The sequence below is a fragment of the Bombyx mori genome, chromosome 13 (assembly GCF_030269925.1).
Source record: "Bombyx mori chromosome 13, ASM3026992v2".
In the NCBI taxonomy this organism is placed as follows: Eukaryota; Metazoa; Arthropoda; class Insecta; order Lepidoptera; family Bombycidae; genus Bombyx; species Bombyx mori.
In genome coordinates this window covers 11,382,805-11,401,217 of record NC_085119.1, presented here as the reverse complement: position 1 = coordinate 11,401,217, position 18,413 = coordinate 11,382,805, and the positions used below count along the sequence as shown (strand labels likewise).

At 36.8% G+C, this 18,413-nt stretch overlaps 3 protein-coding genes across 3 annotated transcripts; 2 read left to right on the top strand and 1 right to left on the bottom strand.

Annotated features, from left to right (window-relative positions):
* The first annotated feature begins 1,821 nt into the window (after positions 1–1,821).
* On the top strand, positions 1,822–5,582 carry LOC134200035 (uncharacterized). The gene is made up of 3 exons (XM_062671956.1): positions 1,822–2,145; positions 3,880–4,036; positions 5,422–5,582. The coding sequence occupies exons 1-3, from the start codon at positions 1,822–1,824 to the stop codon at positions 5,580–5,582; spliced, it is 642 nt and encodes a 213-aa protein (XP_062527940.1).
* Positions 5,583–5,679: 97 nt separating this feature from the next.
* Positions 5,680–11,871, top strand: LOC119629395 (uncharacterized). The gene is made up of 4 exons (XM_038015080.2): positions 5,680–6,483; positions 6,606–6,683; positions 9,078–9,237; positions 10,992–11,871. The coding sequence occupies exons 1-4, from the start codon at positions 5,686–5,688 to the stop codon at positions 11,153–11,155; spliced, it is 1,200 nt and encodes a 399-aa protein (XP_037871008.2). The 5' UTR covers positions 5,680–5,685; the 3' UTR covers positions 11,156–11,871.
* Positions 11,643–16,955, bottom strand: LOC101742838 (uncharacterized). Its single transcript, XM_038015089.2, has 4 exons — positions 16,763–16,955; positions 16,306–16,446; positions 15,514–15,667; positions 11,643–14,460 (listed from the first exon to the last, which is right to left on the bottom strand). The coding sequence occupies exons 1-4, from the start codon at positions 16,806–16,808 to the stop codon at positions 14,325–14,327; spliced, it is 477 nt and encodes a 158-aa protein (XP_037871017.1). The 5' UTR covers positions 16,809–16,955; the 3' UTR covers positions 11,643–14,324.
* Positions 16,956–18,413: the final 1,458 nt, after the last annotated feature.

The window sequence follows — 18,413 nt, the reverse complement described above, 5'->3', positions numbered from 1 at the left end:
GTACAACGATCCAATTTTAACAAACGATCTATTTTTTGTATATCAATAAAGAGATCGATGTCAGCTTCCCTCGTTAAAAACTTGTCATATGTTATAGTTAGAATATATGTTAAATAATGCATTGAAATCCCCAAAGAACACGCTAAAAATATTATGTTAGATCTCTCATAGTAATACGAATAAAAAAAAGAAATGAAATGGTGTATTGAATATGAAGCTGCTAACATCCATAAAAATGCATATAATTTTTCCCAGTTGTTTGCGACAGTAATTTTGTTTTTAGCTTTTAAAGAAATACGATTTGAACCAAGAAACTTTTGGTATTTATATATTGGAGAAAAACTCATATGTATATACTCTTCTAGAGAATTTTCACTCATTTTTTCCAAAATCTTAGAAACAAGATACGATATCACGTAAGTTAGCACACACTTCTTTTATAGAATCAGAAATAACGAATTGAAATAAACATTTTCGATATCTATTTGGCTTATCAGCTATTTCTTATCAAAGCACTCATCGCTTTGATTACATGCGTTTAAAAAACGCTTTAAAAGCTATGAAAACGTGAATTGGTTTACTATTATGGATAATGAATACGTTGTAACATAAACTTACTAAAAGTCTATTTTTAATAAAAAAAAGATGTGTGATGTCGTGGGACACCGGATAGGAACAAAGTTCCATACAAAAAAAAAAGAATTACGAGAAAAAAATCGCGCGGTGATATATCGCTGTGCGGAAAACAAGGCCTTATTCCACGGACTTTTTCTTACGGTTTTTACTATCACATTTTTTTCAGTTCGGTCATGCAGCAAAAATCGCGCGGTGAAATATCGCTGTGCGGAAAACAAGGCGGACTTTTTTTTACGGTTTTTACTATCACATTTTTTTCAGTTCGGTCGCGCAGCAAAATCCCTATCTCCTCCAAGCCTGCCATAAGGAACGTCGTTCCAAAAAAAATTGGCTCGCTACTTTCTTAGCACAGGCAAAAATAGCATAATAATCCCATTAAAATTTTGACTCTCGAAGATTTATCTGATTCACAGGAATTACGTTTCGAAATGGTTGAATAAGCTTGTTTACTATTTTCATGTTTTCATAAGGTCCAGTTTTAATTTTTAATTCATTAGTGAATTAACTTACGCCTTACCTGGTGTTAAGCGATTATCGCAACCCATAGGCATCGCAGGATGAACACAGTCATCCTTTAAGCCGGAAAGAAGGACTGCTTTGCTGCAGAAATAGACAGGACGCTAGTACCTGTCCGTACGTATGAAAGAGAATATGTTTTATTTTTAATTTAGCTCTAAATAATCATTACTGGTACAACTCCTGGATCAAATGCGATGCTGATCAAAATTCATATTCCTCAAAGTTATAAAATAGGGATTCCGACGAGAATTAAAATCAACAAATCTAAAGTGCTTTAGATTTTTATTTCCCATTAATGACTAATATCAAAAGTGTCTCTTGGGCCATTTTGGACGAATAAAGTTTACATATCGACATTGAATCATTTGTAGATCAAAACGAAGCGGGCACCGTGACAATATGAACAAAACAAAAAAGATAGAACGTTTGTCACGAGATATACTAGACGAAGACTTTATCGACGTATTTAAATCAATCTTTATCTTTCAACGCATTTTTGGTTTATTATCAGTGAATATAACTTACAAATACATAACAGAAACTTCAAAATTGTACAAGCTCTTCGTAATGTCATTATGGACGGTGAATGTGCTGTGCTTAGTAGACTACATATTAAATTATCGAACTTCATTTGATGTTGCAACTGACTCAATGCTAAAGTTAGTGATGTCGGTGAATGTAACAACAAATGCTTTAATCGTTTGGCGAAATAATTTCAAGCTAAATACACTTAAGAGCCAAATTTATGTAAAACTTCAAAACTTAGACAGAGACCTCAAAACGAAAGACGCTGTAACCATGAACAAGAAACTTTCGGCACTATCAATTGCTTTGATGATTTGTGGTTTTATTTGGTGCACAATATGGCTATTCGTTTACAATGCAATAGCTATGAATACATTTTGTGTACCACTAACAATAATATTGAGCGCCAATGTTGGAAACTGGCTAGAAATGGTTTTATTATTCATCATATTTTACTTTGTAAATGTGAGAGCAGAATATGTTAATAAATTATTACGACGAAGGCTAAATCAAACGGAATGCCCTGACAGAGTGTTTCTGATTCAAAATGCGAAACCGTCAGATACTGTTTCAAGGGAATTTATCTGTGGAATGCAATCTCTATTAGAAATAATTGGAAACATTAAGGACATTTATCAATTTCCAGTGAGCACTTTCATTTAGTCTCTTCAATAACTTTGGCTTCTCGAATATTTGCTATCTTGCAAAATATATTTTCTAAGAAAACATTCAATCAAAGTTTCATAACATTCCTTAAATTTACAAACATTTTATTTTTATTATTTTCACAGATATTTTTATCCACTTGCCAAGTGATGCTTTGTATTCTTGTAATAGTGCAAAATCTCATCATATCTGTTAAAGAGCAGGTAACAATATCATATAATCTTTATTCGTCTACGGCGTTATTAATAAACTTGGTTCTGGACAAAAATCGCTAGTTACATTTTTTTTTTGATTGCTTAGATGGGTGGACGAGCTCACAGCCCACCTGGTTTTAAGTGGTTACTGGAGCCCATAGACATCTACAACGTAAATGCGCCACCCACCTAGAGATAAAATTCTAAGGTCTCAGTATAGTTACAGTGGCTACCCCACCCTTCGAACCGAAACGCATTACTGCTTCACGGCGGAAATAGGCGGGGTGGTGGTACCTACCCGTGCGGACTCCCAAGAGGTCCTACCACCAGTGATTACGCAAATTATAATTTTGCGGGTTTGGTTTTTATTACACGATGTTATTCCTTCACCGTGGAAGTCAATCGTGAACATTTGTTAAGTACGTATTTCATTAGAAAAATTGACGTCTTATCCTTTAGGCCACGACGACTTCAAAGTTTTTAGATAGCTTTTACCTTGATACCTTCAAATACTGGTTGGTGTACCAACCAGTCTTAAATCAGCATAGCACCTAAGTACTACGTGGGTTACTACTGCGTACCTACTTGTCTACATTAGACCATCACTAACTGTAAAAAGTGTAGTATAATGCGAATTAGATTAATTATATAATGCATTATATAATGTAAATTAGGTTCCACATGCAATATAAATGTATGTCCCTGTATTTCTATCTCATTTCTTTTACCAATTGGTGTCCCAGAGGTACTGTAAAATTTTTAATCAGACCCTTCAATTAATATTTTAATAATTAATAAAAATCAGTTCTTTTTTTTATTGCCCATATGGGCCACCTGGTGTTAAGTGGTTACCGGAGCCCGTAGACATCTACAATGTAAATGCGCCACCCACCTTGAGATATAAGTTCTAAGGTCTCAGTATAGTTACAACGGCTGGCTCGCCCTTCAAACCGAAACGCATTACTGCTTCACGGCAGAAATAGGCAGGGTGGTGTGGTACCTACCACGGAATAGATACGTGGTACCTACCCATGCGGACTCACAAGAGGTCCTACCACCTGTAAAAAGTTCACAGAAATCTTCCGTGAAATTATTGAAATAGGAACCGAATGAATTTGCCGTTTTAACAAATAGTTTCTAAACACTACTTGTTTTAACATATTGCACGGAATAGATAAATTCTATTCCGTGACATATTGGTTCTTGAATTAAAATTAAATTCGCGGGGTGGAAATTTTGAGATTAATTTGCACAAAAATAAAATGCTTATTTTTTTATTAGGCCATTTTCACTTTCGTTTCTTTTTAATTGTATAACTGTAAAAAAAAAACTTTTTCAGACTTCTACCATGGTTGATTCAATGCTGTGTATGCTACCGGCTTTATTACTCATGCTTACGATATTCTTCAGCTTATGTGTTATTGCTGAAGCTTTAACATCGAAATTAGATATTACTAAAAAGCTATGCGCCATGGGTATGCACTCATTCACTGATGGTAAGCAAGATTTTATGACTGACTGACTGCATTGAACAATGACACACTTGAAAGGTAACGTCATTATTCAATGAAGCGTGCTCTTTTGTGTAACATTAATTAAAACTTATAACTTTTAATTTTGTTTTCTTAATTTGGCCGCATTGGTTTCTATAACTTATTCTTATAACTTAATAAAATAAAATAAAACATAATAAAGGATAGTTAATCAACACTTTAAATAAATACTTTTATACAAATTAAAGTTACTCGAACTTAATGGGATTAACTGAAGTTCTGTAATTATTCGTCATATCAGTTATTAATTGCAGCATAAGTATTTATTGTCCGTTTTAATTTAGAATATTGATGCTTTAATGTTGTGTTCCAATTACAGTAATGCGTATGAAGGATAACTTAATAATTCCATGGTAGTTAACGAAACCACGTCAATTACGAAATATATAAAATTAATTTATCTCTGCGTTTGTTTGTTCCAAATTAATACGTTCGCGTCTCTCGTGCGAATCTTTGTACAGCAGCGTTGTTTGGTTGGAACCTCAACAAGGCTTATAATATAATTACTGATAATTACTACTAATTACTTTTTGCCATTTTTTTTCTCCTACCTAAGCTGAGCCTTGAGAGGCTATTTCAGCGTAACCTTAACGGGTAGGTGAGCTCGCGGGGTTCAAACCTGACGACGTTGCTAACACGAACCCTAGCAAGAGCAGTGCTTCGCAGAATCTACCACCGCATCGGAAACGCGACCCACTGAGAAGATCCGGCGAGAAACTCAGTGGGCTGTGTCTGAGGGTTAATTTAATGACCGGTGCTTGAGGTACCTAAAAGCACCGTTAGTGAATCGGGAGGATCAGAATCCATTCTGTCCGAGGGATCGGGAATGCAGCTACCGGCGGCCACGATGAGAGGGTTCTCGTGTCGTGCCGCTTTATCGAAGTGTGGCTTCTTACCATAAATGAACGAATTACTTCAACAAAACGGATTTATTTCACAACGTCTGTCACAACAAATCTTAGCCTAGCCTCACTAGGTTCAAGTTTAGTTCGTTGTTTTATCATTTTAATGTTTTTTTTTTGTTATTCATAAATAATATATAATTAAGAAATGAAAATTATAATCTATAATAATTACTGTTTATGACAGATTAATGTGATTAAGTTTAAAAACTATTTTACTTTATTTTTAAATGGTGTTTTGTCATAGTGATATTCCGTTGAAATACATTCATTATATTTTACTAAAATAAAATAAACTAAAAAATGTATTTTATAAAAACTGTACCGACTAATAATAATAACAACTGAACTAGTTTTAGATGAATATTTTAAGTATTAATAGGAAGTTATAGATATAAATAATTAACATGTATCTTTTTTTGACAGACATATCCCGGAGAAACTCTAAGCAAATAGTGCTACTACTTAAAGCAAAACGACCGTTGTCAGTTTTCAAAATTTACACACTTGGCACTCGATTACCGATCCATCTGCTCGGCGTTACGGCCAGTTACACTATAGTGTTGCTACAATTTGCGGTTTTGTAACTCAATCTATAAATACATTAAAAAATATTAATTATACCTATATATACTAAAATACTTACGATTAAATTTTTTTAGAATGTTGAAAAAAAGTGCAATGATAACTATGAAGTCTCCAGAGTATCTATCAAAAGATATTTTAGATGAGGACTTCGTTCGGGTTTTTCGTTTTCCATTTTTGGTGCAAATGGTGCTAGGATCATGCAGAGTCCACTTGAAAGCCAGATTCATTACTATACCGACGCTCGGTCAAAAACTTTACACAGTAATGAGCATAATAATTTGTTCTTTGTTGTATTTTAATATCACGAAGCTTTATATATCTCTATATTACGAACAAAGTATCGTGTACTTTCTTTTTTTGACTGTGGCGGGCTTGGATCAGTTATCTTTTTTTGCAAATTTAATTCATGTGCGATTTCTTAATGGGGAAACTAATACTGGATTCTGCATCATGATGCAGAGAATTGATCGGAAAATGAAGATTGATCACAACAATATTTTCAACAAAACGGTTATTCGAGCTAATATATTAACGATTACATTAATTATATTACTTTACATGAGCCTTGTAATATCAACGATAATATTGAAAAAATACTCACTGGTTACTTTGTTTGGATTGGTGCACGGTCAATTAATACTTCTGGTCGAAATGGCGTACTGTTCAAATCTAATTATATTTTTCTTTATACGTGTTCGTTTTGTGAATGCTATAATAAAAAATCATGTTCATCCGGAAAATCAAAATCAACCACCGAAACTTGTAAGGTACTTTGTAACTAATAGAATTATGAGGTACCTCGCTGCACAAACACATGACTTCATCGTAAACGACACAGATGTTTATTTGAAGCAAATATTCGAAGGATTTTCGATGTTTATCGATATTTATAGATTTCAGGCAAGTAAAATGTTATTAATTACTCAAAATTTTCAATAAGGAATACTGGCCATGCTCTGAGATTTCATCAGGATAACATACCTAAACTTATTTTTGGTATATATATGTTTTACTTTTTTTAGGTATGCCTCTTTTGCATAAAGCTAATTGTAATGAGCCTGCTAACCTTCGAATTCTGCTTGGTTGGGATACAAAAAAATGTAAGTCAAAGCACAAAGTGACTAGAACTAATCTTATTCTAAAGACAAGTTTTTCATACAGAATTTGGGTCACTCATAAACAGTCCATGCGACTTTGCCTTTTTTTTTTCACAGGAGAAAATCGCCGGATCCCCACCCGCACGGCAGGTGGGTATGTGGGTGTTGAATCTCACTAAAAGCTCCTGCCGCTCACAACCGGCGCCCTACCTCGGACCGGGCCGGAGCCCAGTCGGGGCTATTGAGACGGCGGGACAGAGTTGACGCAGAGCACATTACATCCATCCCACCGTCCCACGGACGCCGGACCGGCAGCCGCCAGCGACACGACCACCGGTTCCTTCGTTTAGCGGGCCGAGAGCCCGCCTTGATGGCGCCGCGTTACACCTTCCCCCAGAGCGGTCGGGGGAACGCGGTCTACCATCACCCGGCTTCCTACTGCGGGTGAGCATGCAAAGCACGCCACCCCACATCTGGGTCTCTCCCCGCACAAAACGAGTGGGACCCCTAGCTCTTAGGGGGCCAGGTCACGGATACGACCCCGGTCCCGACCCCCTGCTCGGCGGCGGCGGGTTTCTACGTAGTGAGGAGAGCTTTGCCTCACTCGCCCCACCGCCTCCTTCTGCGAGATGGTGCACTCGTAGAAGTCGAGCATAGCCTTCCAGGACTCATCGCCGCCAAGCATCGATGCCACGACGCCAGGCAGCGACAAGTCAGGTCCTATCTTTGCGACCAGGACACGGCGCCGCACCTCCCAAGCGGGGCAGACGGCGAGCGTATGCTCCGCCGTGTCCAGGTCGTGTCCACAATGGTGACACTTCGTCGTCGGCTCAGCCCCTATCCGGTGCAGGTACTTCCCGAAGCATCCGTGCCCGGTCAGCACCTGCACCAGACGAAAGGTGAGACGTCCTTCGCCACGATTCACCCAGTCATCAAAGACTGGGTAAACCGCCTCGACGGTCCGTAGCCCCCACGTGGGGTTGGCCAATCGCCTCGACCAAGACTCGAGCACGGACCGCCGAGAATGGGCCCTCCGCGCCCGCAGCTCACTTTCGGGGTGACGCGCCACGCCCCGAGCACGAAGCTCGCTGCGCCACCGATAGTCGGCAGCGAGCGACTCCGCCTCCAGCTCCCATGGCGGCGTCCCCGCCAACACACACGCCGCCTCGAAGGAGACGGTGCGATATCCGCGGATGACCCTGATGGCAACGGTGCGCTGCGGCCGGCGCAAGAACCGAGCCATAGTGGCCCGGTTGCGCGGCTCAGCCCATACAGGCGCACCGTACAAGGCCATCGAACGCACCACCCCCGCGTAGAGGCGGCGCACAACCTGATCCGGTCCCCCAATATTCGGGAGCAGCCGGCTCAAAGAACCGGCCGTCCTCATTAATTGGGGGACCAGCTCTGCAAAGTGAGCACGAAAAGCCCACCGGCTGTCCAACACGAGGCCGAGGTACCTCAACTGCACCCCGACCCCTATCCGGACGCCTCCAACCACGATGTGGGCGTCAACGGGTGGCGCCCTCCGCGGCCCGTGGAACCACAGAGCCTCGGATTTACTGAGCGCCACGTCGAGACCCAGCCTCTTTATCCTTCCGACGACGAGGGCCACTCTCGCTGTGGCGAGACGGGCAGACTCTCTATAATCATGCCCCCGGGCCACGAACAACGTGTCATCCGCGTAACAAATAACGCGGAGGCCCGGGAGGAGGGCGACCCTCAGCATCCAGTCGTACCCGATATTCCACAAGAGGGGTCCGAGAACCGACCCCTGCGGAACACCCCGCACGACCGGAAAACGGTGAAGGGTCCCACCGTACCCGGTACATTCGACCGACCTGGCCTCCAAATAGGAGCCAACCAGCCGGCGGAGGTAGAGGGGCACTCCATGCCTCTCTAGTGCCCCTATCACGGACCAGGGCAGGGTGTTAAATGCGTTGGCGATGTCAAGAGACACCGCCAGCGCCACCCCACCCCGAGAAATGCGACTTTGCCTTAGATTATGTTGATTACATACATTTGTGTACACGTTACAAGCATTAACGCTATTCGAATTTGACAGCGTCTAGGGGCACTGGACTTAAACGAACCTAATAGAATCCACAACGTAAAAACAAAATGTCAACCTTTCGGTCGAAGTCTAAATTATCTTCAAACTGTGCCCCATGAATGTTGCGAAACAGAAATGTGCAAATCATTAAAATCGAAGCTATGCGGGTCGTGATGGCTGTAAAAAATACATGGATTGGGTATAATTGGAGAAATTGACTGCTATTATTGCTACAGAAACTCACTAGCCGAACATAACATTATGTACCGTTTAAGTGTTTGTGCCCGTTAAGTGCCCGTAAATCAATTTTTAAGTCATTAGCCTAAATTATCAAATGGTTTTCGCAGGTTTTAGCATCAAAGAATTTAGCAAACTATTATGTTATAGTACATTCTGTTATTGGATTTATCACTGCGTTGTATATAAGCGGACGCTGTGAATTTTTCTTCAGAGAAATACGAGAAACTAAGCGTTTGGCCGTTGCTGTCCTGTTGAAATATCAAGAAGGTACCATACTTACGATAGCATATTTCCCCAAACTCTCCTAAGGAGAGTATCAATAGTCCAATGTACCTGGATACGTGATTTTTTCAACCTTTAAGTCCAATTGAGAATCAGTTACTTTTTTGTGTAGATGAGTGAACGAGCTTGAAGGTCTACCTAGGGGAAAAGGTTTACTGATGATCATAGATGCCGTGATGGAGCGTAAAATGCGTTCATCCATGGAATATGAAGCCAAATCTCTATTATATTGTGTAACGTCTGTCCGACCTTTCAAACCGGAAAGCCCGACTACTTCGCAGCAGAAATAGGCAGGGTGGCGGTACCTACCCGAACGCACTTACAATGGGCCTTATTACTAGAATCGTAGTAAACTGATATAATTACTGATAGAACGATGATATATCGATTCGAACAATCAAGAGAGAAACAGATTGTAACGAGGTAATATCTATAGTTCAAGTCATCTTTACGAACGTCGTCATTAGAAAACAAAGTTGACGTCATAAAATGTATAAAACAATAATATTGGAACTTTATAATACGTATATAATAATACAGTAATTATTATAATACACAAATCATTTATTTTTACAGGATTAGCCATAATGCTTTTATAAACCTCATGATATAATATATATATATACCTAGTCAGGTCATAAATTCTGTCACATGTTTAATGTAAAATAATTGAAACAAGTTTATTCATTATGTAACCATTCATATACCAAAATGAACTTAACAAAACATAGATTCTTATGACACTAAAGTTTATTCAAAATGACCTCCGTGATTTTGAATACAGGCCTTCAATCTGCGCGGCCAGTCGTCTATCGCAGCACGAACGAGGTCCATGTCAATATCGGCGGCTGCCTTAATCAAGGATGTCTTGAGTGACTCCAAATTGGGATGAGGCTTTGAGCACGCCTTTTCCTCCAAGTGTTGCCATATCTTGTAATCTAACGGATTCAAATCTGGACTGGAGGAGGGCCAGTCTTCGTGCCGGATGAAGTCGATTTCACGCGCCGCCAGCCAGTCTTGTGTACTCTTCGCTCTATGAGCTGGCGCCGAATCTTGTTGGAATACCCAGTGCCTGTTATTGAACATGGTATGAGAAACAGGTTCCACAAGGTTCGTCAGGACGTCGTACCGCTTCAACAAAGCGCGGCATCTCTTCAGTCTCAGGTCCATTAGACGAGCATTCAAACGATGTCCTGTTTTTCTTCGATATGCCCGAAGCCCTAAGTCTTCATTTAACACCCTTTTCACCGTGGTTCTGCTTAACCCCATCTGAAGGGCCAACAGTTTCTGCTTACGTTTGGGATTTCTTTGAATTCACGCCTTCACAGCTTTTATCATTGCTGGAGTCCTAACAGACCGAGGGCGACCACTTCTTGACCTGTCATCTACACTAGAGTCTTCATTGTATCGTTGGATGGTACGATAAACGAATCTTTTGGTTATATTCAAATTTTTCAGTATGTTAAAAATTTGAATTGGCGCGTAACCGCAACGATGCAACGCAATAACTGCAACACGGTCTTCTTTAAGCGTCCACTCCAAATTTTAAAAATGAGTAAAATTCTAAAAGTATACATTTTTATTTTCATGAACAATTCGAAATTCGAATTCAATAAACTTTTTTGTGGCCAGCATTCTAAAAGAAAAGTTTTTACTGTGTGACAATACTTATGACCTGACTAGTTATATATATAATTTAGATTTTTTTAGCAATTATGCTAACAAAATAATAATTTCAGGTCCCCTCAGAGAAAAGGCGACAAGAATGTTAAAAATTATAGAAGAGTCAACCCCCCAATTTTCCATTTACGACATGTGGAATATGGACGGCTACATCTTCATAAGAATCTGCAGTTTAGTCACAAACCTCATTGTGACTTTATTACAATTCGCTTACTTATAAAATTGAACGCTGTGTAGAAATAGATATGAGATAATATATCAATACTATTACATATATGAGATAATATATCAATACTATTTTCGCAATGATAGATAATAAACTTCGACTGACTTGATGAGGTAGTTGTTAGAGCTCCTGAGTGTTAGGCCGAGGGTCGCGGATCCCATTCCTGCTTCATGGGTCATTTGCTCTTTGGGTGTTTAATGTCGATTTTTTTTTCCGTCCCATCATCAAAGGCGTCTATCGTCTGTCTTCGTTTTCGGAAGCGGTCTCTTAACATCCAGTATGTATACAAAAATAGGCAGCGTCATTTCAAAGATCGCAATTTGCATAGATTTGTTAAAGAAATACAGCCAATAACTCCATCCCGCTAAGTTAAAGTCCCGGGAACAACCGCGGTATGGATTGGATCTTTTAGGCAGGCCACAACTAAACATTACAATGCCTACTTATGAAGAATTGTGACCACGTAAAAAATATACAAAAGAATATTGAAAATGATTTATTTCAAGATAAAAAGTTTTACAAACTTGTAATATAAGTAAAAACTACATGCATATAATATATAATTAAAAATTGTCAAAATTTCTAAATTAGAAATTCAGGTTTCACATAAAACGGATCCAAACACTGAATTAGAAATTAAAAGTTAAAATAAATATTTTTATAAATTAAATAGAGATACAAGATTTGGACGGACTTAGAGAAAAAAATAACATTTCAACAACGATAAGTTTCATAAATTAAAAATGTTATGTTAACTAACTTATCCAGAGTTGAAAATTATTTTTAGTCGCATTTTAAATCTTCAACTTGAATTAAAACTTGCAACTCTTGCAAGCTAAAAAACGAATGGTAGTGACGTCATGTATACATCACTTACGTTTTAGGTCCTAGTATCACTGAAATCACATAGAACGCTTTTAAGGTAAAGTTTCGAAATGTTGTCGATTATCCTAGTTTGTTATTTGTAAAAATACAGTCATATAATTATTATTTATCTATCATTATCACAATTAAATCTAATAAACTGGACGGATTTGTGTTCTATAGTATTATTGCTTAGCAATTTATTATTACAGCATTTATAAATCTAAGAATTCATCAGTAAAAATTCATTCCAGCAAACCAGAGCTATCAAAAAGTGGCCCGCGAGCGGCTTGCATCCCATGTCCCATAAATAAGTCGACTATTATCAAAGGCGGCAATCTGACTTTTGGACAATGATTGGTAAATCAGAAAAACGAATTATTGACTTTGTATTCCATTGGCAGTCACAAAACTCTTCCGAACGACATCTTAGATAAATAACAGGTTAACTATTAACCTTTATATAATGCAGGTTTTGAACCGTATTCTTTGAAGGAGACGATTATATTCAAATAAATCTGTATTGACATATCAATAAAAATGTTTTGTCCAAATGCACAGATTGCCACCTTTGATAATAGACGACTCAAATAATGTTTTCATCAAGATTTTCAACACCAATTTACATCAAAGATTCTCATCAAAAAATGTTTAAAAATTTATTTAGTTACATTTTTTTTTTTCATTACATCTTTACTTTGTTTTTTTTCTGCTGGTAAACATTTCATACAAAAGTATACCTAGTACAAGATAATTACAGTACATACAAAACATGACAACGTTAGGCTAACGCCATCGCTTCACACTCATGCTTTTTTGCGTCTGTATGTAGCTAATTTAGCGTATTGTAAACCTATATAAGGAAGCATTACATAAATCTAATAAAAACCTTAAAAAACATTCTTTTTTTTCTTACACACTAAGCAAATTTAACATGGGAGAAATTGTTAGCTAAGCGACGATTTACATACATTATCTACCAGAAATATTTGAAATAACTTATAATTATTGATAATTACAAATTAAGTTTGTATAACCTTTTTTCTATTCGTGGCCAAATTCAAAATTTTACGAAATTATTACGTGTAATGGAACGTAATAAACTTAATGACCAATCCATGAATAGTACAATTGAAGCCTATAAAATCAAAGGCAGCTAAATCCAATTCTGTCAAATATTCAGGTAAACTACAAAAATCGGCCCTAAACACGTCATTACGGATCCTCCTGATCCATCGAAGTACTGCTCTTGCTAGGGCCAGTGTTAGCAACACTCCCGGTTTGAGAAACTGAAATAACTTTGTTCGGGTAGCTACGATATTCTTTATTTTAAAGCAGATTTATAAAGAATGAGAATATTACTAATAATCTGAATTTTAAATGATAAAACTTCGTTTATATTTCAGTAGAGTAAAAATAACATTTTTGAATTGAATTTGCTAGAGATTTAGCTGCATTTGTTATAACATGAAAATACTAAAGCGTGTCCAACTAAACAAGATGGCGCCATAATTAATCAATTTTACTACATTTTAAGGCGTTTAGCTAGCTGCCTTTGATTTTATAGGCCTCAATTAATGTACATGCGAGATTGAACGTGGAGAATTCTTGTAGAGCAAGATGCAGTGTATTGCCGTCTTTTACTGAAAGTCTGAGTTCTTCAACATTATATACATATTTTACTTGCACTTAAAATTCGTTAATACTATAAAAAAGTATCAATAAAATACAATACAAAATTATCAGAACGACGTTTACTTCACAGATCATGTGATGTCTCATATTTCAATGTAATATGTACTAATGCAAATCTACGAGCAATCACAGACTGTTCACAACGAACTCAGTTTTTAGCTTATGCCGAAAAAACGTCTAGAGCGTTTTTGGTTGTGACCAATCGGATTTTCTGAAAAGTTTAACGAAATACCTTTTAAAAACCTTTCAGGATTATTTCATTTATTAAGCATGTTTAACAACAGTCAAGTTATACTTGGGGCCCGCACAAGCTAAGACATATTATAGAGAACGGTGTATCTATCCACAATCTATAGTACAGATGCCTTATTGTGACATAATCATCAAATTTCCATTAATAATGTTAAAATACACAATATTTTTTACTCTTTCTACCACCACAATAAATGTCAATGTCTTAAGTAGTCAAAAGTTTCATAAAATCATTGCTAGAAAAAACGGTGAAAGCAAAACATTATATACAAAAAAGTGTTCGTGTTCAAAAGTACCTACTATCCAGCTAGTGCTTGCTCTGCATTTTGTAGTCAACACTACATCAGGGATATCAGAACAATATTTTGTTGAACAATATAGTAGCACCGGATAACATTAGCAACGCTATTGAAACAAATGTATTCGATGCATTGTTACAGCGGTGGTCCAGAAAACAGAAGCACCATATGGTTTCATCGTACCAATTTCTAGAAAAAAAATATAATTAAATTCCAATCAGCTTTTATATCAGTCATTACATTGTTGTTATTAATGTAAAGGAGCAGAACAGATCACGAAATACGAAATACCTAGTTTCCAAAACTAAATTGCGATAATAGCTTCTGTGTTGTTCAATCTGGAACACATTCTCTTAATATGGCAAAATTATAATAGTGATACAATTTCAAAATGTGTTCAATTTCAAAATTATAATTTTCGTAATTACTGGTGGTAGGACCTCTTGTGAGTCAGGGCGGATAGGTACCACTACCCTGCCTATTTCTGCCGTGAAGCAGTCATGCGTTTCGGTTTGAAGGGTGGGTTAGGTTAGGTTACAGTCGTTGTAACTATACTGAGATCTTAGAACTTATATCTCAAGGTGGGTGGCGCATTTACGTTGTAGATGTCTATGGGCTCCAGTAACCACCTAACACCAGGTGGGCTGTGAGCTTGTTCACCCATCTAATCAATAAAAAAAAAATCAAGATGTGAAAAGCGCGTTAGCAGTTTATGTCCTCCTAGAATAGTTCTACCTAATCTCTTCCCACGTACATTTAAAAAAGCAAATAAGACATTTAAAAAGGAGCAGTAGCATTCTCCAAGTGTTAAATCAACTGTATTACACAGCATTTGGGGAACACTTTAAAAATACTAACACTAGGAATATACTGATCATAATATGAAGACATTAATAGTATAATAATATGCAATGGCCATCAGCTTAAACCTGCATTATTATATCGATGGGTGAAGGCTATTTGATTTAATCAACATCTTCGCAACTTTACTGGAGAGCCATTTAAAGGTTAAAATTTGGAAAATATAGCACAACAAAAAAAACTTCAGCTATTCGAATTAAGTAAACTTAATGAAGTTCAATTTTAAAAAAAACATCTAACTGTTGATGCTAATACCAAATAAAACGGACCTTTCGTTACAAAGATAAATGTTGCATAGCAAAATGTCGAAAGCAATGTAAACGAAATCGCCTTTCTTTCACCCCTTGCATATGACTAAGCAAAAAAAACAATAACATTTACCTTTTAACATCAATCTCTTTTATACTATTATTGACATAATGAGCAAGATTTAAATCTTTAGCAGCAGGACGACATCCTTCATATGTATCAGCAGGAATATCGGTTCGGAAAGCTCTAAAATTGCTTAAACAATCCCTTGTAATAACTTCTTGTGCTGAAATGACAAATTTATTCAGTTTAAGTATTAATCATTTTGTGTAAATAATCTTTCAATGGAATAAACTACCATGGTTGAAACGATTTGAAGTCATTGTGGTCTAAAAGATATTACACCTAGTGAGTAGAGTAATAGAGCAGGATAGACCAATTTTTTACAATGAAATACATACTAACCAAATGTTTACGATTGAGTTCCATGGTGACAGAATAACATTTAGCGGTAAAAAATTAAGCCCAAAATAATTATAATTCGTATTATGACTGGTCATAGGGTGCCTTGTGAGCCCACACAGGTAGGTACTGCCACTGTATTAGCACATACTACACGGCCTAAAGGGTGGGGCAGCTGTTGTACAGTAAATACTAAGACTTGGAACTCATATCTCAATGTGGGTAACGGCATTTACATGATTAATGTGTATATTGGCTCCAGTAAGCACAACAACAGATGACCCATGAGCCCAGCTAGCAACCTAAGCGATAAAAAGATATTGTATACAAAATAATGTTACAGTGCTACAAATATAAATTTTTTATTTTTATTAATTCAAAGTTACGAACTTACTACAATTACATACTAAAAATTATGATAAGAAAAACCTTATTTTATATACTTTATAATTTCAGTCTCACCTCCTTTCCTTTCAATAAGTTTAACACAAACATCCTCACTTTCGGGACATGGATTGCCAAGATATCCCATTCCACGCCAATTAAAAGGCTCATTACAACCAGGAGTAGCCGCTGTACACTGGTAGCACCATGTAGCCAAACCTATTGGAATTATTTTGTACTTTAAATATTGAAGACTGATCTTCATTTATAATCAAATAACGATATCACATTAAGTCAGCGCTTTTCTCGTATTGAACAAATTTTCCATAATAATTAATGAAGTAAATATAATATTTTCATTTTACTATTACGTGGTTGGAAACTGAAACATATTTTACGAGTATAAATGTATAAATAAATATTCTACTTCAGCGGTGTTCACAATGAAGTGAATGATCTAATTGTATTCAGAAAAGTTTAAACGCTGAAAACCACACCCAGTGCTAAGTTATTACTTATAATTTACTTGACTTACATTCATTAGCTCCTAACATTAACAAAAATACAATGTAGTGCTTCATATTCAAAAATTTTCACCAAAAAAATATATTATTTCGGCTTATATTGTGTAGAAGAGGTCGAAAGAAAGATTAGTTAGTTGATGTTTTGTTCAATTTTAAAATTCTCTCCGTTCAACAATTATTATTTTTTTTGTACAATTTCTCCATATTAGGAAAGGCAAGGGGATCTAAGCCCATAGCCGTTCAACGATAATCATAGTAGTAGCTTTATTTTTCCAATTAAAAAGGCAAAGATATCACACCATACAGCCTAATCTTTTGAGGGAGTGCATATAGAGTCCCTTCTTTATTTCGCCTGGTTGTGTTTTATGTAATTAACACCACAGTTGGAACAATATAAATTTTATTGTTGTAGCGGCATAAAGTAATTACATTAAATTAGTTATTATCACATTATAAATTATTTTTATGTTTTTCATATTTGGCGGTAAAAAGGTCTCGTGTCACAGACTATATTCTTTTTCCCACATCTCGTGCGTTCCGGCTTACGCATAATAAAACGCCACACCACCCCCCTACGGAGAAGTGATCGTTGTGAATTGACGGAGCAATGAAGGCCCGTTAACAAAATATGATTAACTATTGTTACAAAAGGAACCTTAAAATTAAATTAAAATTTTGTTTTTCTTGTTTTTTTATGTCGACAAAGTCAAAGCTGTTATATATGCAATTATGTAACAAAATTAAAGTTACAGTATAGGCGGAGAATATGAAGAAGTATTAAGATTAAAATAAAATAAAAAATATAAAACACTTCACTGAGTTAATCAGAAAACACACAAAAAAAAGAAAATAAGTTCCGTGTTGTGGAATGCCGCACCAGGTGTTTAACCGCTTGTGCTTGATCACTCTGCTGTGCGCGGCGATGCTGCGCCAAGTGTATGTGGTTTGTAGACGATCTTGCCTGAATGCTGTGCCAGGTGTATATAGTTTGTACTCGACCTTGTCTGGATGCTGCGCCAGGTGTATATGGTTTCTACTCGATCTCTATTTGTAACGATCGATCACGTCGGGGTCACCAATGAGGGAGTGCATATAGAGTCCCTTCTTTATTTCGCCTGGTTGTGTTTTATGTAATTAACACCACAGTTGGAACAATATAAATTTTATTGTTGTAGCGGCATAAAGTAATTACATTAAATTAGTTATTATCACATTATAAATTATTTTTATGTTTTTCATATTTGGCGGTAAAAAGGTCTCGTGTCACAGACTATATTCTTTTTCCCACATCTCGTGCGTTCCGGCTTACGCATAATAAAACGCCACACTTTTATATATATTTTTTTTATAAAATATTAAGATATCATGAAATAAAATGAAGCTGATTAATTTAATATGAAATATGGCATGGCATAAAATGAAAAGAAATTAATTGAAATGAGATGAGATTATATGGGGTGAAATATAATCTCAGTAAAATTGTGGTCGTTTACTGAGATTTTTTCAGTGGACTTTTTGGAGGATCCTGAAAAGTTACGTCCAACGGCTTTGTTTCATTTTCCCACATTTGTGCACTTTCACAGATACTAAACAGTTAATAAACCACCGTTATTACGCATTTAAACTTGAAGAAACACTAAATAGACAAAATAAAACAAATCG